General features: G+C 40.7%; 3 protein-coding genes across 5 annotated transcripts in view; 2 read left to right on the forward strand and 1 right to left on the reverse strand.

The window, feature by feature from the left end:
• Positions 1 to 219: 219 nt before the first annotated feature.
• hspb11 (heat shock protein, alpha-crystallin-related, b11) lies at positions 220 to 1076 on the reverse strand. The gene is made up of 5 exons (XM_072433467.1): positions 888 to 1076; positions 693 to 799; positions 555 to 623; positions 435 to 478; positions 220 to 330 (listed from the first exon to the last, which is right to left on the reverse strand). The coding sequence occupies exons 1-5, from the start codon at positions 977 to 979 to the stop codon at positions 238 to 240; spliced, it is 405 nt and encodes a 134-aa protein (XP_072289568.1). The 5' UTR covers positions 980 to 1076; the 3' UTR covers positions 220 to 237.
• A 5-nt stretch (positions 1077 to 1081) lies between these two features.
• On the forward strand, positions 1082 to 3689 carry smn1 (survival of motor neuron 1, telomeric). Its single transcript, XM_072433468.1, has 8 exons — positions 1082 to 1222; positions 1398 to 1469; positions 2337 to 2456; positions 2558 to 2761; positions 2840 to 2995; positions 3138 to 3212; positions 3292 to 3399; positions 3481 to 3689. Exons 1-8 carry the CDS (start codon positions 1175 to 1177, stop codon positions 3535 to 3537), a joined length of 840 nt encoding a protein of 279 aa, XP_072289569.1. The 5' UTR covers positions 1082 to 1174; the 3' UTR covers positions 3538 to 3689.
• A 3337-nt stretch (positions 3690 to 7026) lies between these two features.
• The window catches only part of rtkna (rhotekin a), a 38680-nt gene continuing 24014 nt past the window's right edge, over positions 7027 to 21692 (forward strand). Inside the window, exon 1 of one of the 3 annotated variants that reach the window (XM_072434181.1) lies at positions 7027 to 7367. In XM_072434181.1, the coding sequence (XP_072290282.1) occupies positions 7257 to 7367 (111 nt within the window). In that variant the 5' untranslated portion in view covers positions 7027 to 7256. Of the gene's footprint in view, positions 7368 to 19842; positions 20349 to 21692 lie in introns of those variants that run through there. The other 2 variants (XM_072434178.1, XM_072434179.1) reach the window with 2 other exon arrangements.

A 21692-nucleotide genomic window follows, 5' to 3' on the forward strand; every position in this document is an offset into this window, starting at 1 on the left:
GTCTGACAGAATGCCAGTGGAAACCTCTATTGCTTAAAAGTGGTTAATTAACTTTTGCATGAAAAGCCTTCCCTTGTCAGTTATTCATTGCTGTCCAACTCCTTTGTTTTAAAGCCTTGCCAAGATTATGCTTGTGAAATGAAAATCAGCATATTCATTTATAATTAGCTGATAATGCAAAATGTGGACCAAATCCTATCCCTTAAATACGATATAATACAAATACAATATGAACATTTAGGTTTGAACACTGATTTTATGCACAGACACAAAGTGATCATACCCAGATTGGATTATAAACCGCAGGTGAGTTGCATTAGTTCCATTTAGCTGAAAAACAAAAATCATTACAAATAAATAAAAATACAATATCCTTAAAACTATGCCAAATATTACAAAGTGTATCATTTTTGAGACACCAAAATTAAACTCACAGAAATAACATTAGACTGAAGATGACCCTGCGTAGGAGAAAATTCTGCAGCAAAGAGAGTAAAATATTTATTTATTACAACAGTCCTATACTTTTTATTATGTTGTGGTAGAACTTTTACCTTTTTCTATGACAGGCTCAAAGTTTTTGGCAGTTTCTGATGTATTTATTTCAAGCTTCATATTCTTCACTAACAAGAAAACATATTAAACAGTCATTCATAACTGCCACATAAAACATTAATGTCTTAAAGTCTTACCATTGTAGCTTTCCACAGTCACAGCATTGAGGCTGGTGGAATTAGAAAAACAAATAATAAACTCTTGTGGAAACATCCCAGTGGTCATCCAAAACGTTTTAGAGTTTCTACAGAGGAAGCAAACGCGTTAGACATAAAGATGAAACTAAATATGTGAAATGTTCACGTTGCATGGTCCTCATCACCAGTACTCACCCATCAATAACGTTTTCTGGTGGATAATTCTCGTCGTGGGATGAAGCGACAACAAGTTTTGCCCCCAAAGCGCTCAGAGTGGGCTCAATCATGTTTCAGAAAGGACCTGGATGGATCGCTTTATGTTTTCAGACGCAGGTCTGTAAAAGCTATCTGAAGCTATCTGGTTGCCAAGTCAACCACAGTGTCGCACAATATATACGTCACCGTTATTGCGACGTCATTTACAGACGCACATTTCTCGTTTGTTTAGCTAGCTGTTGTTAGCTGTAGCTGGCTGCATAGAAATGGCAAATGGGTGTGAAGATCTGCTGTTTACTCGTGGAACAGGACAAGTAAGTAATAAAGCACCATACAGTGCAAACTATTAAACAATTATTGTTGAAAAATGTGTCTTTTGAGACGGGTATTATGATCGCTACGCTTATAGTCAAATGTGACGCTTACCAGCACTAAACTACACAAGTTTGTTTTGAATAAGTTTTTACTATATTTATATTTCTGATTTAGAGTGATGATTCAGACATTTGGGATGATACAGCTTTGATAAAGGCTTATGACAAGGCAGTTGCGTCATTTAAGGTAAGCACTTCTCTGTACAAAAGCACATAGTAGATGGTGGTAAATGCACCTTACTAGGTACATCAGAAAAAAAATCAGGTCATGTTAACCAGAGTGTAATACTTTTGGAATAATTGAATTATCACAAAAAACAACTGAGATATTCAGGTTTTAAGAGTGTCAAAATGAGGCAAAAGTATACCCACATTTCAGCCACAAAGCTATGACCTCTGACCTCTGCTGTCCAGTGGTCAGTGCTGCTGCTGTGCAGGGGAGCGGTCACCTGTGTGTATACAACCAACACAAGCCTGTCAGTGTTACTGGATTCATGCATCTAACCACATCATAATATTTTCTGTCAAAAAGTTATTGAAGGGGTTTCATTAAATGTTGATATTCCAAGTTATATATTTATTAATTAAGGAGATAACGGAGTCGTATTTCTCTTTCTGGGCAGATGCCTCGATTGAACATGCAATTTTGTGGCTGCTAACAAAACATACTTAGCCTTAATCAGTTTTCATGAGGTTTGTTGCATTAGATCATAAATCTTCTGTAGTTTATGGTTCTTTAAAAAAATTGGGTAACAAACAATTTTACCTGTATATTTTCAGCATTTCCGTGTAGTACATTTTCAAAACTTTCTCCTCCTTTTATATTGCCGTGAATCATCATGGAAAGGTCACGTGGGTGAAAAACAGTTGGAGCACAATTTCGATCGATTGTATTGGTTTGTGTTGCAAGAGGAGCCATTTCTGTAAAAGTTAAATGCCAGCACTACTGCACGACTGAATTTGCTTTAGCTTTACTGTTGGCTGCCAGCCGCCATTTAAAAACAACAACATGTGTGTAATGTTTATGTCAATAACACATACACATTTCTACCAGACTGCTCTCAAGGGAGAAGAGGAACCACAACACCCCCCAAAAAAACCTCCAGGAAAGAAAAGAAAGAATATTAAGAAGAACCAAAGTAGGAAAAGAACAAACGCACCTCCGGATAAAGTGGTTTGTAAATAAACATACTACAAAATTTGAACTTGTATCTTTTATTTAAGCGGTGGACACGTTCTTTTCTCTTTTTAAATCCAAATGTTGTCCTGTTCTAGTGGCAGGTTGGAGATTCATGTTGTGCTTACTGGTCAGAAGATGGACAGTTGTATGCAGCCACCATCTCCTCCATAGATGAGAAAAGGGGGACTTGTATTGTTACATATACAGAATATGGCAATGAAGAAGAACAAAATCTTGAAGACCTGGTTTTGGATATTTCAGAGGCAGATGAAGATGCAAACGTCAAGGTAAACAAAACAGTACTTTTGTCATTGATGAAATAATACGCAATGTGAAACTATGTGTCTAACTTTTCTTTTTCCATCTAAACAAATAAGGTTGAATCGTCAACTGAGGAAAGTGACCGGTCAACAACCCCAAATGTACACAAACTGCAGTCACAAAGTAAACACAAGTCCAAGACGCACAAAGATGAGCATCCTGATTTTCCTGGATTCCCACCCAGACCACATCCCATGCCAACTTTTAAAAAGGTACACTGTAAAACTGAATTAAAACGCATAAAATATAGACTGGCCAGTGTCTTTTTAATCTACACACACACTTTGCTGTTCTATTAACTCTTGAATATGATGCATGTCTCCGCTGTTGCATTAAAAAGCTCTTATCATGCAGGGAGGAAGTAAGCCATCCAGTGAACATGGACATGCTCCTCCGCCCTGGCCTCCTATGATGGCTTTTGGCCCACCTGTAAGACTTTTATTACGTACATGTTGGTGTCTATAGTAACCGATCATAATACAATATTATTGGTATCTCTTTCGTTCAGATGATCCCACCGCCTCCACCGATGAGTCCTGACATGGTCGATGATGAGGCTTTGGGCAGTGTCCTCATCTCTTGGTACATGAGTGGCTATCACACTGGATACTACTTGGTATGTCTATTATACAATATTTCAAAATCTTATCATGAAATCATCCTCTTTTTTTTGTGATGTGTACCTTTTTTCATTTAGGGACTAAAACAAGCACGAAAAGAAGCTGCCAACTTGACAAAACGGCACCACAAATAAAAAAACGTGCATCTATTGTGTACCTGATCCTGTCCGTTTAACAATTGTTATAGATTAAATGTGAATTGGGTGTACTAAGTAACCAGGTGCTGTTGGAGAAGAAAGAGTTTTGTATTCTTTGTAAATAGCTTAATAAAAACTCTCTAAGCATAGTGTTCTCTTTCACTTTGAATCAATCATTTTGGCCTTAATAGACACCAGTATTCTGACCATGTATAACGGACGTGTGCCATGGCTGCAATGACCAGTGTTGTCCAGCAGAAGTCAGACAAGTGCAATGTATTGCATTATGGAACAGGGGGCTTAGAAATGCAGTATTCTCTCAGGATTCTTTCAAGCGCATACCTGCGCAAAATCCCTGCTAAAACACTTCCACATAGTAGCTCTGGTTGGCCCTGGGGTTGCTAACATCATATTTATTTCAACTTTCTTTCCTGGACTGTAGTCCCTCCAGTTATTGCCACATAGTTTATTCAGAGCAACAATCCATGCTATGCCTTGCATTAAAGCTTTTCCTCTTCCCCGAGGAGTTTCTACATCCACCACCCACTATAGGAGCACATCCATCATAATGTTTTTAATCATCTCATAAGTGTATATTTCAGTGGGCTGGTTGTTGCAGCATCACACACAGTCCCAAACTGTTGCTGATACTGGTTTGTCCTGTGCACCTGAAGACACTTTACAAAGTCACAATGCTCAAAAGGAGATCAAAAACCATTGGAGCCTTTTGCAGTGGTTAGCTTATGCAGTGTTTACATACCAATCTTTACTTTCAAATCTTGAATAGTAGGAGAGTGAGGTTTGGTAATAAAAAGCAATATCACGGCGGAACAGTTGTAAATTTCAGTTTAAATATAGCATAGAAAACCACATGCAATTGCAGTGGAAACGGCCACAATCATTCTGCTGAGTCTGTAGCACTGTTCATTCTCTCGAAACACTATCCATATTTTCTGTTTAGCTCTGTCTGATTTTACTCCCACTCATCCAGTTAAAACTAGTGGGAACTTCATAATGCAACAATTGTGAATGAAAAGAGAACGTGGCTTGTGGTATAAGTCTGATTTTATGCTGCGCCTAATGTCATGTGATTATCCTCCACAGCTTTCTGACGCAGCGTTCATTCATCTCCTGAATGTGATCTTGGTTTTATAGCGTACTTTTATGTACAATTTCGCCGGCACTTTGCATCCCTTTTGCCTCTTTTGTCTTCTGCGGTTTATTGAGCTTGTATATGTGCTGCAGAGGGAAAGGGGAGAGCATGATAACAGGGAAATTTAGTTTACAGGATTTACAAATAGAACACAGTACAAACAAGGGCTGATAGCGCAGACCTATCTTTCCCTCCCAGATGGGCTTTTCAAATCTGCCACGCTGAAGCTTGCATGTTCATAAGCCCACTGCCCCCCCTCCCCAACTTCTAAGCTGCCCACAGGGTTCAGCATGCATATCCGAGCCCCACAAGAAGTTAAAAGGGGATCCGACCTCGCATCACTGCTCCCTGCCTCTGTCTGCCCCCTATGACCAAGAGCAGCATGAGGTATGTAAACACAATCTGCATTTCCCATAAGTCCCCCTCTAAACACACACAACCAACAGAGTGGAAAAGGCACCCAGACCCAAGATTGCCTTGCAACATGAGTTCTAACGCCTTCAGCTATTTACTCAAGCTCCGACATCAACAAACACTTTAAATGGGAGACTTTAGGGGAGATTAGTGTGTCACTTGCACAAGTCTTTTTCCTGTCTGTTTCCGAACTGCATTATTCAGATTAATGGATGTTACACACATAAACAACAGTAACATTTGGTTTGGACGATTCAAAAATATGATCCATAAACACAAATTAGCACTTATTATTTAGGTCCTAACCAGCTGAACTTCTTATGTGTGGCTTGCTCTGCTTTGTGTGTATCTGTATCTGATTTAATACTAAGGTACTAAGGTACAAACACTTCATAGTTATCTATCTGCAGAGGCAGTCAGGAACTAAATAGATTTACTTAAATTCTGATTTAAGGATCTGCCAGTAATTCAGATTGTCTTATAATACTTTCTTCTCTAACTACATTTTAAAAAGGGGATCAGAGTGACTTTAGTGGAGGAGTTGTCCATGTCTTTTTCCCATTTAAAGTCTTGTGGCGCTCCAGAGACTTGGCTTGTGCTGATGGGCCACAGACTCGCAATAAGACTTTGCCAAATGTCCCCTGTACGTGTAACTAGTTTATTAATGAGTTTTAGGAGTTCTCAACAAAATCTGGTTTAATTTTTTTTTTTTTTTTTAAAATATAATAAATATACAAAATATAGGCTAATTGAATTCATGTGTCCATTCATTTTAATTGCTCTTGTCTTATAATTTAAACATTTATAAAGGGTGTAATGAACCGGATGAGAGCACAGTGTTGAAATGAGGTACTTTGATCATCTCCTTTTATCTGAACTCCTAATACCAAAAGTGCCAGTCTATTGTTTAATTTTCCCAGCATGCTTTGTGCTGGACTAGGGATGACTTTCTCTCTTTAAGGCAGATCTTTTATTCCTGTCTGACCCTCGGAGAGTCCAGCTCAGCAGGCAGAGTTTCTGGTGCCTTGAGATTCCTCAGACTCATCATCAAAAGACAGCACTCTCCCCGTCACTTCACTCACATATGTTTTTGACAAGTGTGGTTTATCTGTACTTACCTGAATGTGCAGATAACCTCTAGGAGATTTATCATAAATCTTCTGGGAGAAGCCTCTGTCCATTAGTCGATGTGTAGATTCCGAGCAAAGGGTTCAAAACTGGGATGAGAAAAGCAGATAAATAAGTTTGAATACACTGTCACATTAGAGGCATTCTGTGAAATGCTAAACTACAGACTAATCAATACAATATGAGTATTAAAACTAGATACTCATTTGAACCAGTATTGATACAAACAAAAATCAACCTTTTGTGAACTGTTTTACAATTATCTTGAGCTTTATCAAAACTAGTATCAGACCATTGTGTTTAATGAAGGAAGTCATATTATTTTGTGTTGAAACGGACAATTGTCTAAACATTGACCCCTAATTATCACGTGGTTTCGAAATTGGTATCAAGAATCAACTATTTATTCAAATTGAGTTTGAAATGTTTGTATTTTGACAACTCTAATACAGACAATAGTGGAAATCCAAATAGACACTTTCAAACAGACTTTTAAATGTAGTGTTTAGTTACAGTTAATAATGTTTAAATGTGAGACTATGCGCCATTTTATTGTCTTTAATTTAGACAAGCATTTAAAAAGAGCAAGGCTGTTCAAAAAAAAAGAAAAAAGAAAGAAAGAAAGAAAGAAACAGAAGTAGATAGTGTTGTGCTGGTGGGACGGTGTGTGTCCGAGCCGCGCCAGTAGGGGTCTCCGGACGCGCGCGCGCGGGGACCGGGGACCCACGTGAGGAGTTGTGTCACCCACGCGTGGACACACAAGGGGCAGTGTTCCCAAAAGTGAAAAGTCAGCTGTGAAGAAGCGTTCCGTGAGAGTAGAGTCGCTATGGACTCATCAGAAGAGGATGTACTTTGATCTCTAAAAGGATTTCTCTTGCCTCGGGACTTTTCTGATGTGTTTCTAGCTCTTTAGATCAGCGGTTGGGACTTTTTCTTTCTATCCAAAGCGCTCTTTCCTTGAAATTCAGCCGATCCTCCTCAAAACAAGACGATCCTCGAAGTTGGCAACGAACTGTAGGTGATGTTTTGCCGAAATCAAACCACCAGAGCCACCGTGGCCCGCGGCTCGGCGCTTGAAATGGAGATACGGCGAGGAAAGTTCAGAAAGAGCGTTTTCCTGGACACATCACAGGTACGAGCTCCTCTGATTGTGTTTCTTATCGTCTCACACAAGTCAGCCCATCTCCACAGGGGACGGGACGATTCCCTGGTGACTATTCCATTGCTTTCTAATCTGTGGACCAATTCTTTGGACCTTTTCCACTCTCATATTCGCGCGCACGCGGCATGTTGTCAGAGATGCGCTGAGACATTTGTTTGAATGTGCCGCTTTCTCACATTATTATAGGCAAATTCATTATTACTTTTTCAAGCTTAGCCTTCCTAACTCGAAATTAATTCACAGCCAACGCAGGGCAAAATGTTAAGTTTATGCAATTAAAAACAATTATTATTATTATTATTTATTTAGGTTGTTGTTGGGTGTAATATCTTTGGGGCTCTTGTACAGGGTTATTGCCCCATCAGTTATGACTGTGGATGCTGGTGTCACATGATCTACTTGTGTCAAAGCAGCATCCATATTTCATCTTAAGGGTTTTACAGTCAATAATGGATCAGCAGAACAAAATAAATGTCCCTGTGCAGGAGACAAAATGTTACCAAATGTTTTAATGAACTGTAATAATAATAACTTACACATTCAATGATATTGGTTTGTAGCCTACAGCAGGGGGAAGATGTAATGTGTTATAGTGAAATTTTGTCAGAAATGCAATAAACTATTGAAAAGATTTAATTTAAGAAGGTTTACAACTTTAAATGATTACATTACATATATACACGCACACGCGCACACAGACAGACAGACACACACACAGACACACAGACACACACAGACACACAGACACAGACACACAGACACAGACACACAGACACACACACACACACAGACACACACACACACACAGACACACAGACACACACAGACACACAGACACACACAGACAGACAGACACACACACAGACACACACACAGACACACAGACACACACAGACACACAGACACAGACACACAGACACAGACACACAGACACACACACACACACAGACACACACACACACACAGACACACAGACACACACAGACACACAGACACACACAGACACACAGACACACACAGACACACAGACACACAGACACAGACACACAGACACACACACACAGACACACACACACACACACAGACACACACACACACACAGACACACAGACACACACAGACACACAGACACACACAGACACACAGACACACACACACAGACACACACACACACACACAGACACACAGACACACACAGACACACAGACACACACAGACACACAGACACAGACACACAGACACACACACACAGACACACAGACACACAGACACACAGACACACACAGACACACACACACACAGAGACACACACACACACACACACACACACACACACACACACACACACACACACACACACACACACACACACACACAGGGCCTATATCTTGTCTCAGATTCTACCCTTCTGATTTCTTGTGTTGCTGGGTTTTATTGGACTGTGCAGTTGTGGACTGTGAGCCTCCAAGGAGCAGTCAGGAAAGTGCTGCAAACTATCAAAGTAACTGGGTCAAAAAGAGCTGCAGCCCTGTACCGATCTGGGCTGCTGTTTGCAGTAAAATTGTACACAAGTTTTCCTCCTCTCATATACCATCTGCTTCACATTAGCCACCATTTTTGTGGCTGAACAGTAGATAAACTCTGACTTTTTTTTTTTTCATTCAAGCGCTTTCTGTTTTCTCTAAGGGAAAACCAAAACATGTTACAGCTCTATGTTTTAGTCCCATATTATAACATGTATTTTCAAATGAAAGGTTTCAGTATTATGGAGTGTATTGCATTAGGCTGCGTAAGTGTTCTATTACATTTGAAAACAAACTTACTATCATCACCTATACTCTTAATTGTCTAGGGATAAAAAACGATATATCTCTATCTCTAATGGGTACCTTTGCAGATGTAACTGATGCTTTAAGTGGAAATATAGACTGATACTCCTGCTGAAGCTGTCTGTGTAACGTTGCCGTGCCTGAGCATCCACCATGTTGCCTTATGAGCTGTTTGTAATTCATGTCACAGAAAGAAACTACTAAACATGGGAATCCTTCTTCAATCCATCAGACTTGAGCATAGGATATTGGCTCTCTCGGATAATCAAGCCATAATTGCTAAATAAACCATGGTCTGTTAATAATGATTGAGAACAGGGTCAAAGTCTGAAGACGCACAGTGTGTTTTGTTTTGCTGTTTATAATATATAAATGTCATGTGCGATTTGTTTGTGCTGGTGAATACACATGCTTTAATTTAGTCTTTAGCCTGTGGTTAATGCTAATGATGCTCTTTGAGAGGTGTTGTTCTGGTGTTGGCAGCCTGTTTATTCTTCAGTGGGACTAGTCCACAGCATTTCAATGAATGTCCTCAGTGTGAAAGCTCCTGTTTAACCTGAGCCAAAAGACCAATCTCATCTAGTGTTATCTCTATGTGAAGTGAAGATCACTCACATGAATTGACATCTTATTAACTGTGTGAAACTTGTGTAGTACTCTAAAAGCCTTTGCTGAATGCAATAATGTATCATTATTCATAATTGTGTGTTTTATTATTTTGTTAATAGATTGTTTGACTTTATTCAGAACATTTTGCAGTACTGTGGTACTTGTATTATGATGGTGTCGATACCCTATCCCAAACACCACATGGCTTTATTTTAGCCCTGTGAGCTCTGATGTGAGGTGAGGCCACCCAAATGCACAAGGGTCTGGTTTATTATTATGGAGGGGAAATGTCCTTGTCTTCAGTACTCTAACTGTGTCTTATGGTTAACTTGAAGACGAGTCCTTAGCCCAATGTCCACAGCTCTGTGGCTCTGCAAGAGCGCTGCAAGCGGGAAGTGGCAAGAGTGTGAGGGCACACCCATACACCCACTCTCTTTAGTCTGTGAGATGCAGCAGCTCAGTCTGACATTAGTGAACGCCTGATCTCCACCCAGTCAGACCACTAAAGCCCCAAACACACACTGAGGGCTGCTGTCAGGGCCATGGTTCACACCAAAGAGCCACTAGTGTTATATTTTCATAATGTATAAAGGCCTTCTCAATATACATTCTGGTCACGTCGTCAAATTTCTCAGGGTCTTTTCAGACACCAGTCTCAGGGGGTTTAATAGAGCCCGAAGACAACTGTGACCGGTGTCCTTTTAGACCAGTTTCACCTGTTTATTTATACTATTGGAGTTGTTTTCTAATGTACTTTCCACGAGGACTGTGTTTCTATGTGAGTGTTTTCACCATGTGCTGGTCTGTATTATTTATGGCCCAAAGGATGTCTCTGCTCCTGAAGAGGCCTTATGGTAGCATGAAGGCCTGTGCTAGAGTTTAAAGTGGACTGGCACGGCTCTCCGATGATCTAACCCCATTTGTGTAAGCAAACGTTTACTTCCCACATCCTCAAAAGAACGGAGGTCATTTGGATGTTTCCAGGACAACTTCTGCTTCTGCCAAAAGGAAGCACCTCAGGACCGTAAACCCACTTTAGAAAGACATGTTTTAGAGCAATGCCAAATGTTCCCCTCTGAGGCAGCACTGTACACATAGAACAATGGGTCATCACTTCTCAGCCCCGAACCAGTAAGGCCGTGGGTACAAATGCTGCACCCAATTGATGCACAAACCGCCAGATTTCCCAAACACAATTGCCAAATGTCTCCAAGACATGCACACGCTGGGGAATAGAGCTGCAATACTCCTCTGTTTCTGTGGGATTTGGCAATGGTTAAGTAGTGGCTTAGTGGATTGCATAATCGTGGTGGCTTTAGGGCTTTCTGGCGTGTTGCACTTCACAGGGGGCACAGCTGAAATACATCTCAGTGTGTTTACCTTGCTCGCCTTCTCTCAAACAAAGCGCTTTATGCTCGAAGGCTCTCCTGGTATGGCCAGAAATATTTTGACCCACTAATGTTGAACTTTTTTATTGCTGAAGTTTCTGTATATGTCACTGTGGAGCACTGTTCTGGCTCGGCCTCGGAGTCAAAACTTTTTAAATATCTCACAGTAGGTGGAATATATTATTATTCTTTCTGAAACGCATCCCCACTGTTTTAACATGCTATTTGAGTGTTAGATTCTAATGAATGTATGTCATTTTTAGTTTTGTACTTTTTAAATAATCCCCAACTAAAATGTAGTGTAGATAAAGTAACCGTTTTAAATTGAACTGAGGCAAATTAAACTTTCTGCCAGTCTTCTGTAATGGTGTATCGAGAGGCCTGTCACAATAAATATCAACTTATTGTTCAATATTAGTTGGGACAATATTGTTTCTGTGGCTGAATATTTATAGTGTACACCTGGTGGTTAGAGATGTACAGAAACATATTGTCTGATACAGAAGAAGAAAACAACAAAACTATTCTCCTAAAGAAGACGAGATGAATATTCTTAATCTATAGGCCTAGATGTAGCAGTGGATTATAACCATAGAAGTAAAGTACTAGCAGCTAAATGTATTTTTACCACTTTGTTTTTGTCTCAGAAGCCTTAATATTACACATATATTAATATTTTATGTACGCTCTATAACACTTTTACGTCTCTGTTTTAATGTTTTCCAAATGGGGCTGATGATAATGTCTTAACAAAGATGGAATACCCTTCATTTCATTAATTTTTCACAGCTTGTTCCCGTTAGTGGTCCCGGTTGACTGGAGCTTATTCCAGTAACTTTGGAATACACTTCCTTTTGACTAAAAGCTACAGTTATGTGTCACTCTCAGGTCAAACTGTGTCTGTACTTGGAGGTAGTGATAGATTTGATAAATGAGTCACGCATGCTGTCAGTACATTTCCACTTTCAACAACAATACCTCCTGCTAATGAATAGCACTTCATATTAGACACATTATTAGTCACTCTCTTATACACCTGAGTGAGTAAATGATGAGTAAATTGTGATTTCATTGACTTGAAATCAGAGCCGACAGTAGTGCAAAGGTGGGGCACTTTTCACTGTCCCACCTGGACTAAACATGGACTCGGTTGTTTAGTCCATACCTTTATTAGTCTTTGTCTTTGTAATCTTTGTATCTGTATCTTTTTACTCCTTTACAGGTGTTTTATGTCTATTAAAAATAACATCCTAGAAAAACAGATTTGACTAGTAACTTGGCCTGGCATCACCTGTTTGCCCGTAAAAGCGGGTAATTTTATTCACCTTTTTAAAGGTTGCATAAGATGCTAAGTGTACATGAATCGTGATTAAATCCAAATTGTGTTGGCATATCGCCCACTCCTACTTTAACCTTGAGCATGAGGTGTTTGGTTTGTGTACTTCACACTTACTGTACTTTACCTTTCATCATAGAATTTATGTATTGCTAACATGCATTCTTGCATCAGTGCATTTCAAAGTCTCACTTCATCCCTGCTCATTTTAGTTCCATTTGTCTTTATTCTCTCTGGGTTTCAATGCTAATACACTCACCACAGCGCCCGCTTTCCTCAGGACCGTCTATGTGGGCCACTTTACTTATTTGAGGCACAGCTCCCCTGGTAATAGAAAAGCTTGACTTTTTTGGTATGTGGCCTTGTGCAGAGAACTCACCCACTTTTTCGAACCTGATTATTTTAACAATGTCCTCCTTTGTTAATTTGTGGACTCTCACTGAAAGACCTACTTGTTCAGAACGTAATATAATTGTTTAATATCACATTCCACTAGAACACCTATACACTAATCATTAACGCTTTAGTCTGTATTTGCCATAGATTTCCTGTAGAAGCCGAGGACCCCAGATTGCTGCCACGTTAATCATTGACTTGTAAACACAAAGACGCACACATTCCAGCGAGTGGTGTCGTTTACAGTGAAAGAAGTTTGTCAGGCCCCAGACCTATCTCAGGGTCCAAGAAACATGACACACTTTGTCGCTATGTGAATAGGCTCCTCCCTGGAGGCATTTCAATACTATTCTTACTCTGAACATATTTGTGGTCCACATGTGTTCATTACTCGTAGAGCAATTGCCCAAATGTAGGCTATAGTTCTTGCACTGTTTACATTTTATGTTGCAAGCTGGTTGAATCCATATTAAATCGATGTTTGAGCAACACAATTTAATGTGATTGATATCTACTTAAAGGTTTAAGATGATGTGTGTATTGCTGCACTAAGTACTTTACTCTGGACTTTTTCCCCATTGAACACTCTTATTCATTTGGACTTGAGTTGAATTTTAGTTTTGGGTCCCTGAACATGGACTCTAACACTTTTTATACAAGGAATTAAGCGTAAACATGAGCAAGTAAAGAATGTGCCATGTGTAGCAATGCCTGGGTGTGCTACACATGCCTGCTCCTGCTCTATGAGGTCAACTGTTGGCTTGAATAACTCCAAGGAAGCGAGTCACCATCATCAGCCCCTCTTTCAACCTTTTATGCCACATTTGTGTTGTATTGCTCTCATGTTGAAGAGAGACCCCAAGTGGAGCAAGAGGACCCTTGATGTAGCTCTGTGTTTTCTGATGCCAGGCAGGTGTCTGGCTTTATGGTGCAGATGGCTCCATTGTGTGCATCTGGCATTACTGCACAGTGTACTCGGCCCTGCCAGTGTGTTGGTGTTTAGTGTGTCCCAGCTCTGTGGCACATGCTTTTATTGTCACATTGTGTTGTACTGCTCTCTTTTCTGCCATCTCAGCAATTATGCTTTGGGTTTTTATGTCACCGCCTTGAAGATTCTGCCCTGGAGTCTTATCAAGCTCTGTGTCCATTATGGGCTGGATAGTTAACTGTAGCCTTCTTTATATAATATTTTTTTTTTTTTTTTATCTTTCTCACAATTGTTATTGTTGTGTCAAGATTTTTTGATCAATTGATAACTGTGATTATTCAATTATATAATCATAAGACCTATACAATTATAAATGTGATATTAAACAGTAATTTCGATTCAGTCTATTCTCTAAAAAGGTAAATGTAAAGTTATATTGAGCTGGCTGTTTGTATCGTATTAACTTTACTTTATCAACATTTTATTTCATAAAGCTGATCTATCTATTACTAACAACAGCATTGAAAAAATAAGAATAAAATAATTAATTATGCAGCAAATAATCTTGATGTTTCTTTTCACCATAACGGCAACACTAACATTTTATATTGTGACATCCTTAATTATTGCTTGTGAGTGCATCTACTTTTTGCATTTGGACTTATGCGTACCTGTTAAAACTGTTCTGCTTGACATTTTGAGCTATGTGCCTGCTGTGCTTCTCCGCACCGACAGTGTGTACAGCTTCAGCAGATGTTTAATTTGAAATGTTCAGAAATGCCATTTGCAGAGACGAACAGACAGACAGCGGCCACAAACGAGATTTATTGGTCTCACTGCTAGAAAACATAAAAGGATTTTAATTCTTTAAACGGAACAAAGGTCTTGGTTTGGAGTTTATGCATTTAATATTCTTATTCAAAGACCAGAAGAAAAAAATCCCCCCCTCCTTTCATTTTGTTTTAATTAAATGTGGACACACACCATCTTCATTTCATTGTATTAATTGGATTTTAGATGCACATTATACTGTAGTACAAATCCTGGCCAGCAGAGAGAGTCATTGTTCTATTTCATGTTCTGCAAAGCTCTGCAGCAGACTCTTTTTCAGCCCTTTTGGACCATTGGTGTTCACTTTGTTAGCCACAATCACAGGTAAGGACATACCTTTAAACAATATATGGATTGTAAAAGTCACATTTTATAAAGAAGATGAAGTACAATCTGAGAGGAAGAATCAATGGAGATGCCCGTCACAGATTGTCTTTGTGTGTATTCCTGTGCTGATGAAAATGTCCTGATTCATCCCAGAAAGACAACCCACACCTAATGTTAGAGGTTTTTTATACATCTATTTTCTAATTTAATCTATCTATTTACCCTGTGTGTATCACATTACTGTTTTTTAATAGAGTCACAATGCCGTTGTCATGTAGCCATTCTTTTTGTATGTATTTGAGTTGGAGAACACGCGCTGTCACATGTATAGCCACTATTGTTACATTGCTGTGGCCTTTCAAATAGAAACTGATCCAGAGTCATGACATATACTGCCATTAGTCCGTCTGATGTTCATCCTTATGTCTATCTGCACATGTTGTTCATGTTGTGTAATACAAGCTGAACATCCCAGGGGCAATTCTTTATGATACTATGTCTGACTTCACAGAGTCATCCCACCAAACAGATGTGACTGGTGCCAGAGCTTGTGCAGTAAAAACCTGTTCATTGTCAATGTGAGATTCTGTTAATATTGTAGGGTTTCATTTTATTTCCTACACAAATTATCTTCAGAAAAATCATCAAACCTCAGCATAGCAGAAATGTGGCATAGTTGTTACATATATAACATTTGCTTTGCTGTAACTAATGCTGTAACTAATTCTACAGTAGGCTTACTGTGAACAACACTGCATTTAACTATTTATGCTTTATTAAACAAGGGATATTTCCTCAGCCCAAATTTGCTAAGATCTTAATCAAATTAATTAAACTCACTCTAGTCTTTTGTGTTTATTCTCGAGTTTGTAAGAGTTTGTGTATTTAGGTGTTATTTTCTTTTTTTCAAAGAGGCCCTGCGGGTGGGGTTCACATCTTAAAGTCAGACATTCTTTGTTGTGGTTTGGGTTCTGCATCTCGGAGCCCAGAGCTGCTGCCACGCTTCAATTGCAGACTCACATTTAGCTCCGATTGAAGATGAAATGGACGGCTGGTGCAAAGCAAAGGACTAGGGGATAGAATGAATGTGTTTATCTTAATAGTCTGTCCTTTTAAATGTCAACAATTGCTTTCTTTTTGCTGGATATAAAGGTCAGCACGTTTTGACTGTAAAAACACATTCAAGGTTTAATATATGAACCTTGAATGAACCTTGGTTTTGTACGTCATATTAGTCAATCACAGACATAAATGACTGTAAATGATCCTTGTTATGTGCTGCCAACAAAAATACCTCTCTTGTTATTGGTGCTAAATATTAAACATTTTTTACCACTAATAAACTCATAAACTCACTCATTTTGTTGACTCAGCTCTGACTCCACTCTACTTCCTCCAGCTGATATGAGCATAAGCAGGAAGTTACTTATTCCACACATCCGAACAGGAACCCAAATGCACTGACCATTCTAGGGCAAGAGGAAACATCCATCCATTTTCTACCGCTTGTTCCCTTTTGGGGTCGCGGGTGACTGGAGCCTATCCCAGTGACTTCGGGCCTTAGGCGGGGTACACCCTGGACAGTGGCCAACTTGTAAGTGTTGTTGTTTTTTAATTCAAATTTCTGTCCAAACAGAACGCTTTGTTCTTATCCAAATACATTTGTAAGTTGTGTTATTACTTTGAGGTGAATTAAATGCGTGAAAGGTGCAATATAGATAAATATTGTTTGATTACTAAAAAAGGAACAGCCTCTACAAGCCTAGCCTGGGCTAAACATTATGGCTTTTAAAACATTCTAAACATCTTATCTTGTGACTATAAATGCCAAAATTATTAGATGAATCGATACTCATGATTATTCCGGTCATTGAAATGAATGATTGTCTTAAAAGTCCGGTCACAAAGTTGAGGAATAGTAATGTGTTAGACAGTGGTAATGAAAGAAAATGAAAGATGTCACTTTTGTTTGGTCATGATAGTGTGATGGAAATGTATCAATATGTATGTTCTTTTATGATTTCCACAACATGTGTGTCACAAAAATCGTAACACTAAAATGTGATATGTGACAAACTTGGCACAATCTGTTTTTTGTGCTAATTATTGTTGCCTTTTTGTGATTCAGTGCTTTCCCGTTGAATGCACGGAAAGACCAAACCCACTCTTCCTGTTGGTCTGCCTCCTTCATGAGTGATTGACAGGTGGATTCAAGCGTTAACTCTTCCTGGTAGAAGCAGATGGCCTAAGTTACTCTTTAATAGCAGATAAAAAGATACAATGAATAGCAATCTAGGCTCCAAAGCATTGCCCACCCCTATACCTCTCAGAAAGGACCACTATTTTTTCCGTGGATGACAAAAACCCAAAATGAGAGACTTTGTCCATACATTTTGACTTATATCCAGTTAATATTCCTCCTTTCTTCACAAAGGTGGTCAGCTGCTAATCCTCCAGCGCATCAGGAGCAATTACCATGTAACACAGGAAAATCCCAAGCTTGCAAGGCCCTTTTTGATTATCTACAATTTGTGCATACCTGACACGTCCTTGTCCTCGGTGCATCCAAGGGGAGACTGTGAATTATGTTGGCGCTGCCTCCACCTCACTGCCCTGTCATTCAGATAACAGCTATTTTTCACTCTGTTTTGCTCAGGCTGTCAGCTTTTGTGGTAAGGTGTCATCTGCTAGCATCTGAGTGGTGGAAGATTTATCTATACATAAATGGATCAGGTGACAATGAAGACGTAAATTGGTGTTCTAGTGTATTAGGAGACTTTGGGTAAAATTTTTCCATTAATTTTAGGGACTGCCGAGTTATTTTGTGCCGCGGCTCCTGAAACTGCTGGGCTATTTTACCGCGCCGTTTTAGACTGCGCCGGGTTAGGGTTAGGGTTAGGGCTAAGGTTAGGGTTAGCCATGAGGCTATATGGCTCCTCCTTAATTTTAACTATACCGTTGCGAAAATGTTTCACAAAAAGTATGGAACCCCCAAATTGTTTTAGGGTTTTATGGTCCATGTTATTTGTGTTTTTCATGTAATTTTGTGTAGCCTGCTCTTTCTCCTTTTTAAAGCCAAGCAACATACAGTTTTGTATTTGAGATTAACCTTTATTCAACCTCTGAAAGGCAGTTATTTCCTATAGGTCACTATAGGCTACTTATTTGGGAATTATATATTTTATTATTAAAATACCATATTGTTTGTACCTATAGGCTATATATACCTCTAGAGCTTTTGTGTGGGATATAGGTCGTGTAAAAGTAAAAGTAGTAATTGACTATTGATCCAGTTGCCTATAATGAAAAATTTAGCTTTTTTTTTTTTTTTGAACAGTCCATTGTAAGTTAAGAAGGCCTGCTACAGTATATGTGCCTATGCAATCTTTGGTTAATATCCCACACATTTGCGTAAACTTTAGATTACAAACCCATCCGACGTAATTACATAAAATGAGCATGTAAGTCTCCACAGTTTACAACTCGCTTACTATCACTCTATTCTATCTATTATATCTATTCTCGGTCGCTTGATGTGGCCAAAACCGAGTCAATGGTAAAGGCGTTTAAATAAAGAACAAAGGCCCTCATGGCGCTGTGGTTGTGTGGCTGCGCGGCATTTGTTGTTTATTTATCTAAACGGGTGTGGGGCCACTCTAATCTCACAGATGTGTGTAGTTTCTTACTTCTAGAGCTGCTTCATTACCATAAATCCAGAGGCTGCGCTGCGCAGGGGTTGAACGCACGCGGCGGAGCGGCGGGAGCGCACAGAGAGAGTGCACACAGAGCGCACAGAGAGCGCACAGAGAGCGCACAGAGAGCGCACAGAGAGAGTGCACAGAGAGTGCACAGAGAGCGCACAGAGAGAGCACAGAGAGCGCACAGAGAGCGCACAGAGAGAGTGCACAGAGAGTGCACAGAGAGTGCACAGAGAGTGCACAGAGAGCGCACAGAGAGAGCACAGAGAGAGCACAGAGAGCGCACAGAGAGAGCACAGAGAGCGCACAGAGAGCGCACAGAGAGAGCACAGAGAGCGCACAGAGAGCGCACAGAGAGAGCACAGAGAGAGCACAGAGAGCGGCGGGAGCGCACAGAGTGCACAGCAGAGCGGCGGGAGCGCACAGAGAGAGTGCACAGAGAGTGCACAGAGAGAGTGCACAGAGAGAGCGCACAGAGAGCGCACAGCAGAGCGGCGGGAGCGCACAGAGAGAGCGCACAGAGAGTGCACAGAGAGAGTGCACAGAGAGAGCGCACAGAGAGCGCACAGCAGAGCGGCGGGAGCGCACAGAGAGAGTGCACAGAGAGTGCACAGAGAGCACAGCAGAGCGGCGGGAGCGCACAGAGAGAGTGCACAGAGAGAGCGCACAGAGAGCGCACAGCAGAGCGGCGGGAGCGCACAGAGAGAGTGCACAGAGAGTGCACAGAGAGCACAGCAGAGCGGCGGGAGCGCACAGAGAGAGCGCACAGAGAGCGCACAGAGAGAGTGCACAGAGAGAGTGCACAGAGAGAGTGCACAGAGAGTGCACAGAGAGCACAGCAGAGCGGCGGGAGCGCACAGAGAGAGCGCACAGAGAGCGCACAGAGAGAGTGCACAGAGAGAGTGCACAGAGAGTGCACAGAGAGCACAGCAGAGCGGCGGGAGCGCACAGAGAGAGTGCACAGAGAGCGCACAGAGAGAGTGCACAGAGAGAGTGCACAGAGAGAGTGCACAGAGAGCGCACAGAGCGGCGGGAGCGCACAGAGCGCACAGTGGACTTGTTGTGTCGCGCTCACTCGCTCACACCCGCACAGGCGATGCCCTTTTGTGGCGGGGTCTCTTGTCGTACACACAGTACAAGCGGCATTCACGGTCGGGACACGGCGAAACAAAGGGCACAAGTGTGTCTTAAACGAGCCCATTTTTGCAGCTGCGTCCGGGAGAGGATTGTGGGAGTTTCTGCGCTGAAAAGTAACGTGGAAGAAGTTACCACAGAATATTACTGCGTGTAAAGGAGTTGTGTTTTGTGGACCGCTGTGTGAGGACCCGATGCTGTCATCCACTCCACGTCCCTCAACTCTGGTCAAACAACTTGACATTTTTGTGGACAACTTCTGACTTCACACAACAGGAGCGCGCGCTATAGCTGCCACAATGTTGTTTGTGCCTGTGGGTTCGTTTGAAACAGCTGTCAAAGTTTTAAGAAGTGAATAAGAGACTTCCTTTGCTACAAGGGGCCCATGGATAAATTTGTAGACATGGAGGAAAAACTTTGGATACTGGAAGACCTTAACATGATGTACATACGTCAGATTGCATTAAGTTTACAGGTAAGATGAAGTTTCATTACCATTATTGAATATGTCTCGTACAAATAAAGGTGTGAGCTAGTTTTATTTACAGCATGATTTTCATTTATTAATCACACATCCTACTGCTTTTTAGAGTCAGTTGGTTGTGGGTTCCTGCAACATGTCCATGTCTGCTGTCAGTTTGTATGTCCCAGTGAGACCAGGCTTCACACACACCACAGCTGCACATATGACCTCATGTGTCTCTGTGGGACTCTGTTTGTGTCTTATGTCCTCCGAAAGTGACAGAAAAAGCCCCTTATCTCATACAGCTGTTGCAGGTTTATATTCTGACGGTAACTTCAATACAGGTGACATATTTAGCTTGTGCTGGTTTCGAAGCTAAATTGAAGTCATTTAAAAGCTGTTTGAGGATCTTTGACATGTTAGACTGTCATTAGTCATATCACGAGTTGGCAATGACAGATTGAGTTAATCTATTTTCTGGGTTTCACCACTTTAAAGAAAAGGTGATGTTTTGTCTGAAAATGTAGTTATTTGGGAATGTGCACAGATAACATCTTTGCAAATCTGATTATCCTGGTGGGTCACACTTCTTTATCATTCTCTCTATAATTTAATACTATTTTATTTAATACTCTTTAATTCAATAGTCTGAGCAGCACAAGATGACATGTTTCGTGTGAAGTTCAGAGATGCGGATCTGCCCTGTTGGCTTCATGCGAGGGCTTGAATTCAGTTTTGTTAGTGTTTTTCTGTTAAACTCTGGCATGGTATTCCCTCCCTCGGCTCCAGTCCTCTCTCCCTGGGTGGGTTTATTAGACAGGGATTCTTTGTACGTGTCTGAGTATTCGGCCCACTGTGTAACTGTAATTCCAAGTTGTTATGAAAAAAGTGCTTGGGGGTTCTTTCATAAACCCACTGTCTAATGAACTCTGTGTCTGTTTCTCATTGCAGCACATCTGTTTGTTGGCCACACCCAGCCAGACACACTCTCCCAATACATTTTGTCATCATTTAGTAACACTGATGATAAAATTGGACTCATGCATGTTGAGCGCACATTCCTTGAGCGTGTAACGCTGCGTCAGGGGGAGTGTGAGAGCAGCCATTGTATTTTCAACCCTCTCAGTAGGAAGTAACGTTTGTGCTCTTCGGGTTTTAACAGATTGGTTATTAGGGGGAGTTACTACATTCTTAGCACCTCTGCGCTTCTGTTTTCTATTATCTCCCTTGGAATGGTCAGTGTGAAATGTGTTACCTGCCGAATGCAGCTGCGCCGGTTCTCAAGCGGTGGTACGCAAGCTCCTTCTGGTGGTATGCAGATTCCTCAGCAGTTTGCTAAATTTAGAAGTAATTCAA

Source organism: Eucyclogobius newberryi, unplaced genomic scaffold (assembly GCF_026437365.1).
Source record: "Eucyclogobius newberryi isolate DKJ021-1_F unplaced genomic scaffold, fEucNew1.0.hap1 SCAF_6, whole genome shotgun sequence".
In the NCBI taxonomy this organism is placed as follows: Eukaryota; Metazoa; Chordata; class Actinopteri; order Gobiiformes; family Gobiidae; genus Eucyclogobius; species Eucyclogobius newberryi.

What these genes read in the sequence shown, in the direction of transcription:
- smn1 (XM_072433468.1), top strand. Translation starts at nt 1,175, where the DNA reads ATGGCAAATGGGTGTGAAGATCTGCTGTTTACTCGTGGAACAGGACAA. An exon ending in TTACTCGTGGAACAGGACAA is followed by an intron (nt 1,223 to 1,397) that starts GTAAGTAATAAA and finishes TTTCTGATTTAG; the next exon opens with AGTGATGATTCAGACATTTG. An exon ending in CCATGCCAACTTTTAAAAAG is followed by an intron (nt 2,996 to 3,137) that starts GTACACTGTAAA and finishes CTTATCATGCAG; the next exon opens with GGAGGAAGTAAGCCATCCAG.
- hspb11 (XM_072433467.1), bottom strand. Translation starts at nt 979, where the DNA reads ATGATTGAGCCCACTCTGAGCGCTTTGGGGGCAAAACTTGTTGTCGCT. An exon ending in GACTGTGGAAAGCTACAATG is followed by an intron (nt 624 to 692) that starts GTAAGACTTTAA and finishes TTTTCTTGTTAG; the next exon opens with TGAAGAATATGAAGCTTGAA. An exon ending in TTCAGTCTAATGTTATTTCT is followed by an intron (nt 331 to 434) that starts GTGAGTTTAATT and finishes TTTGTTTTTCAG; the next exon opens with CTAAATGGAACTAATGCAAC.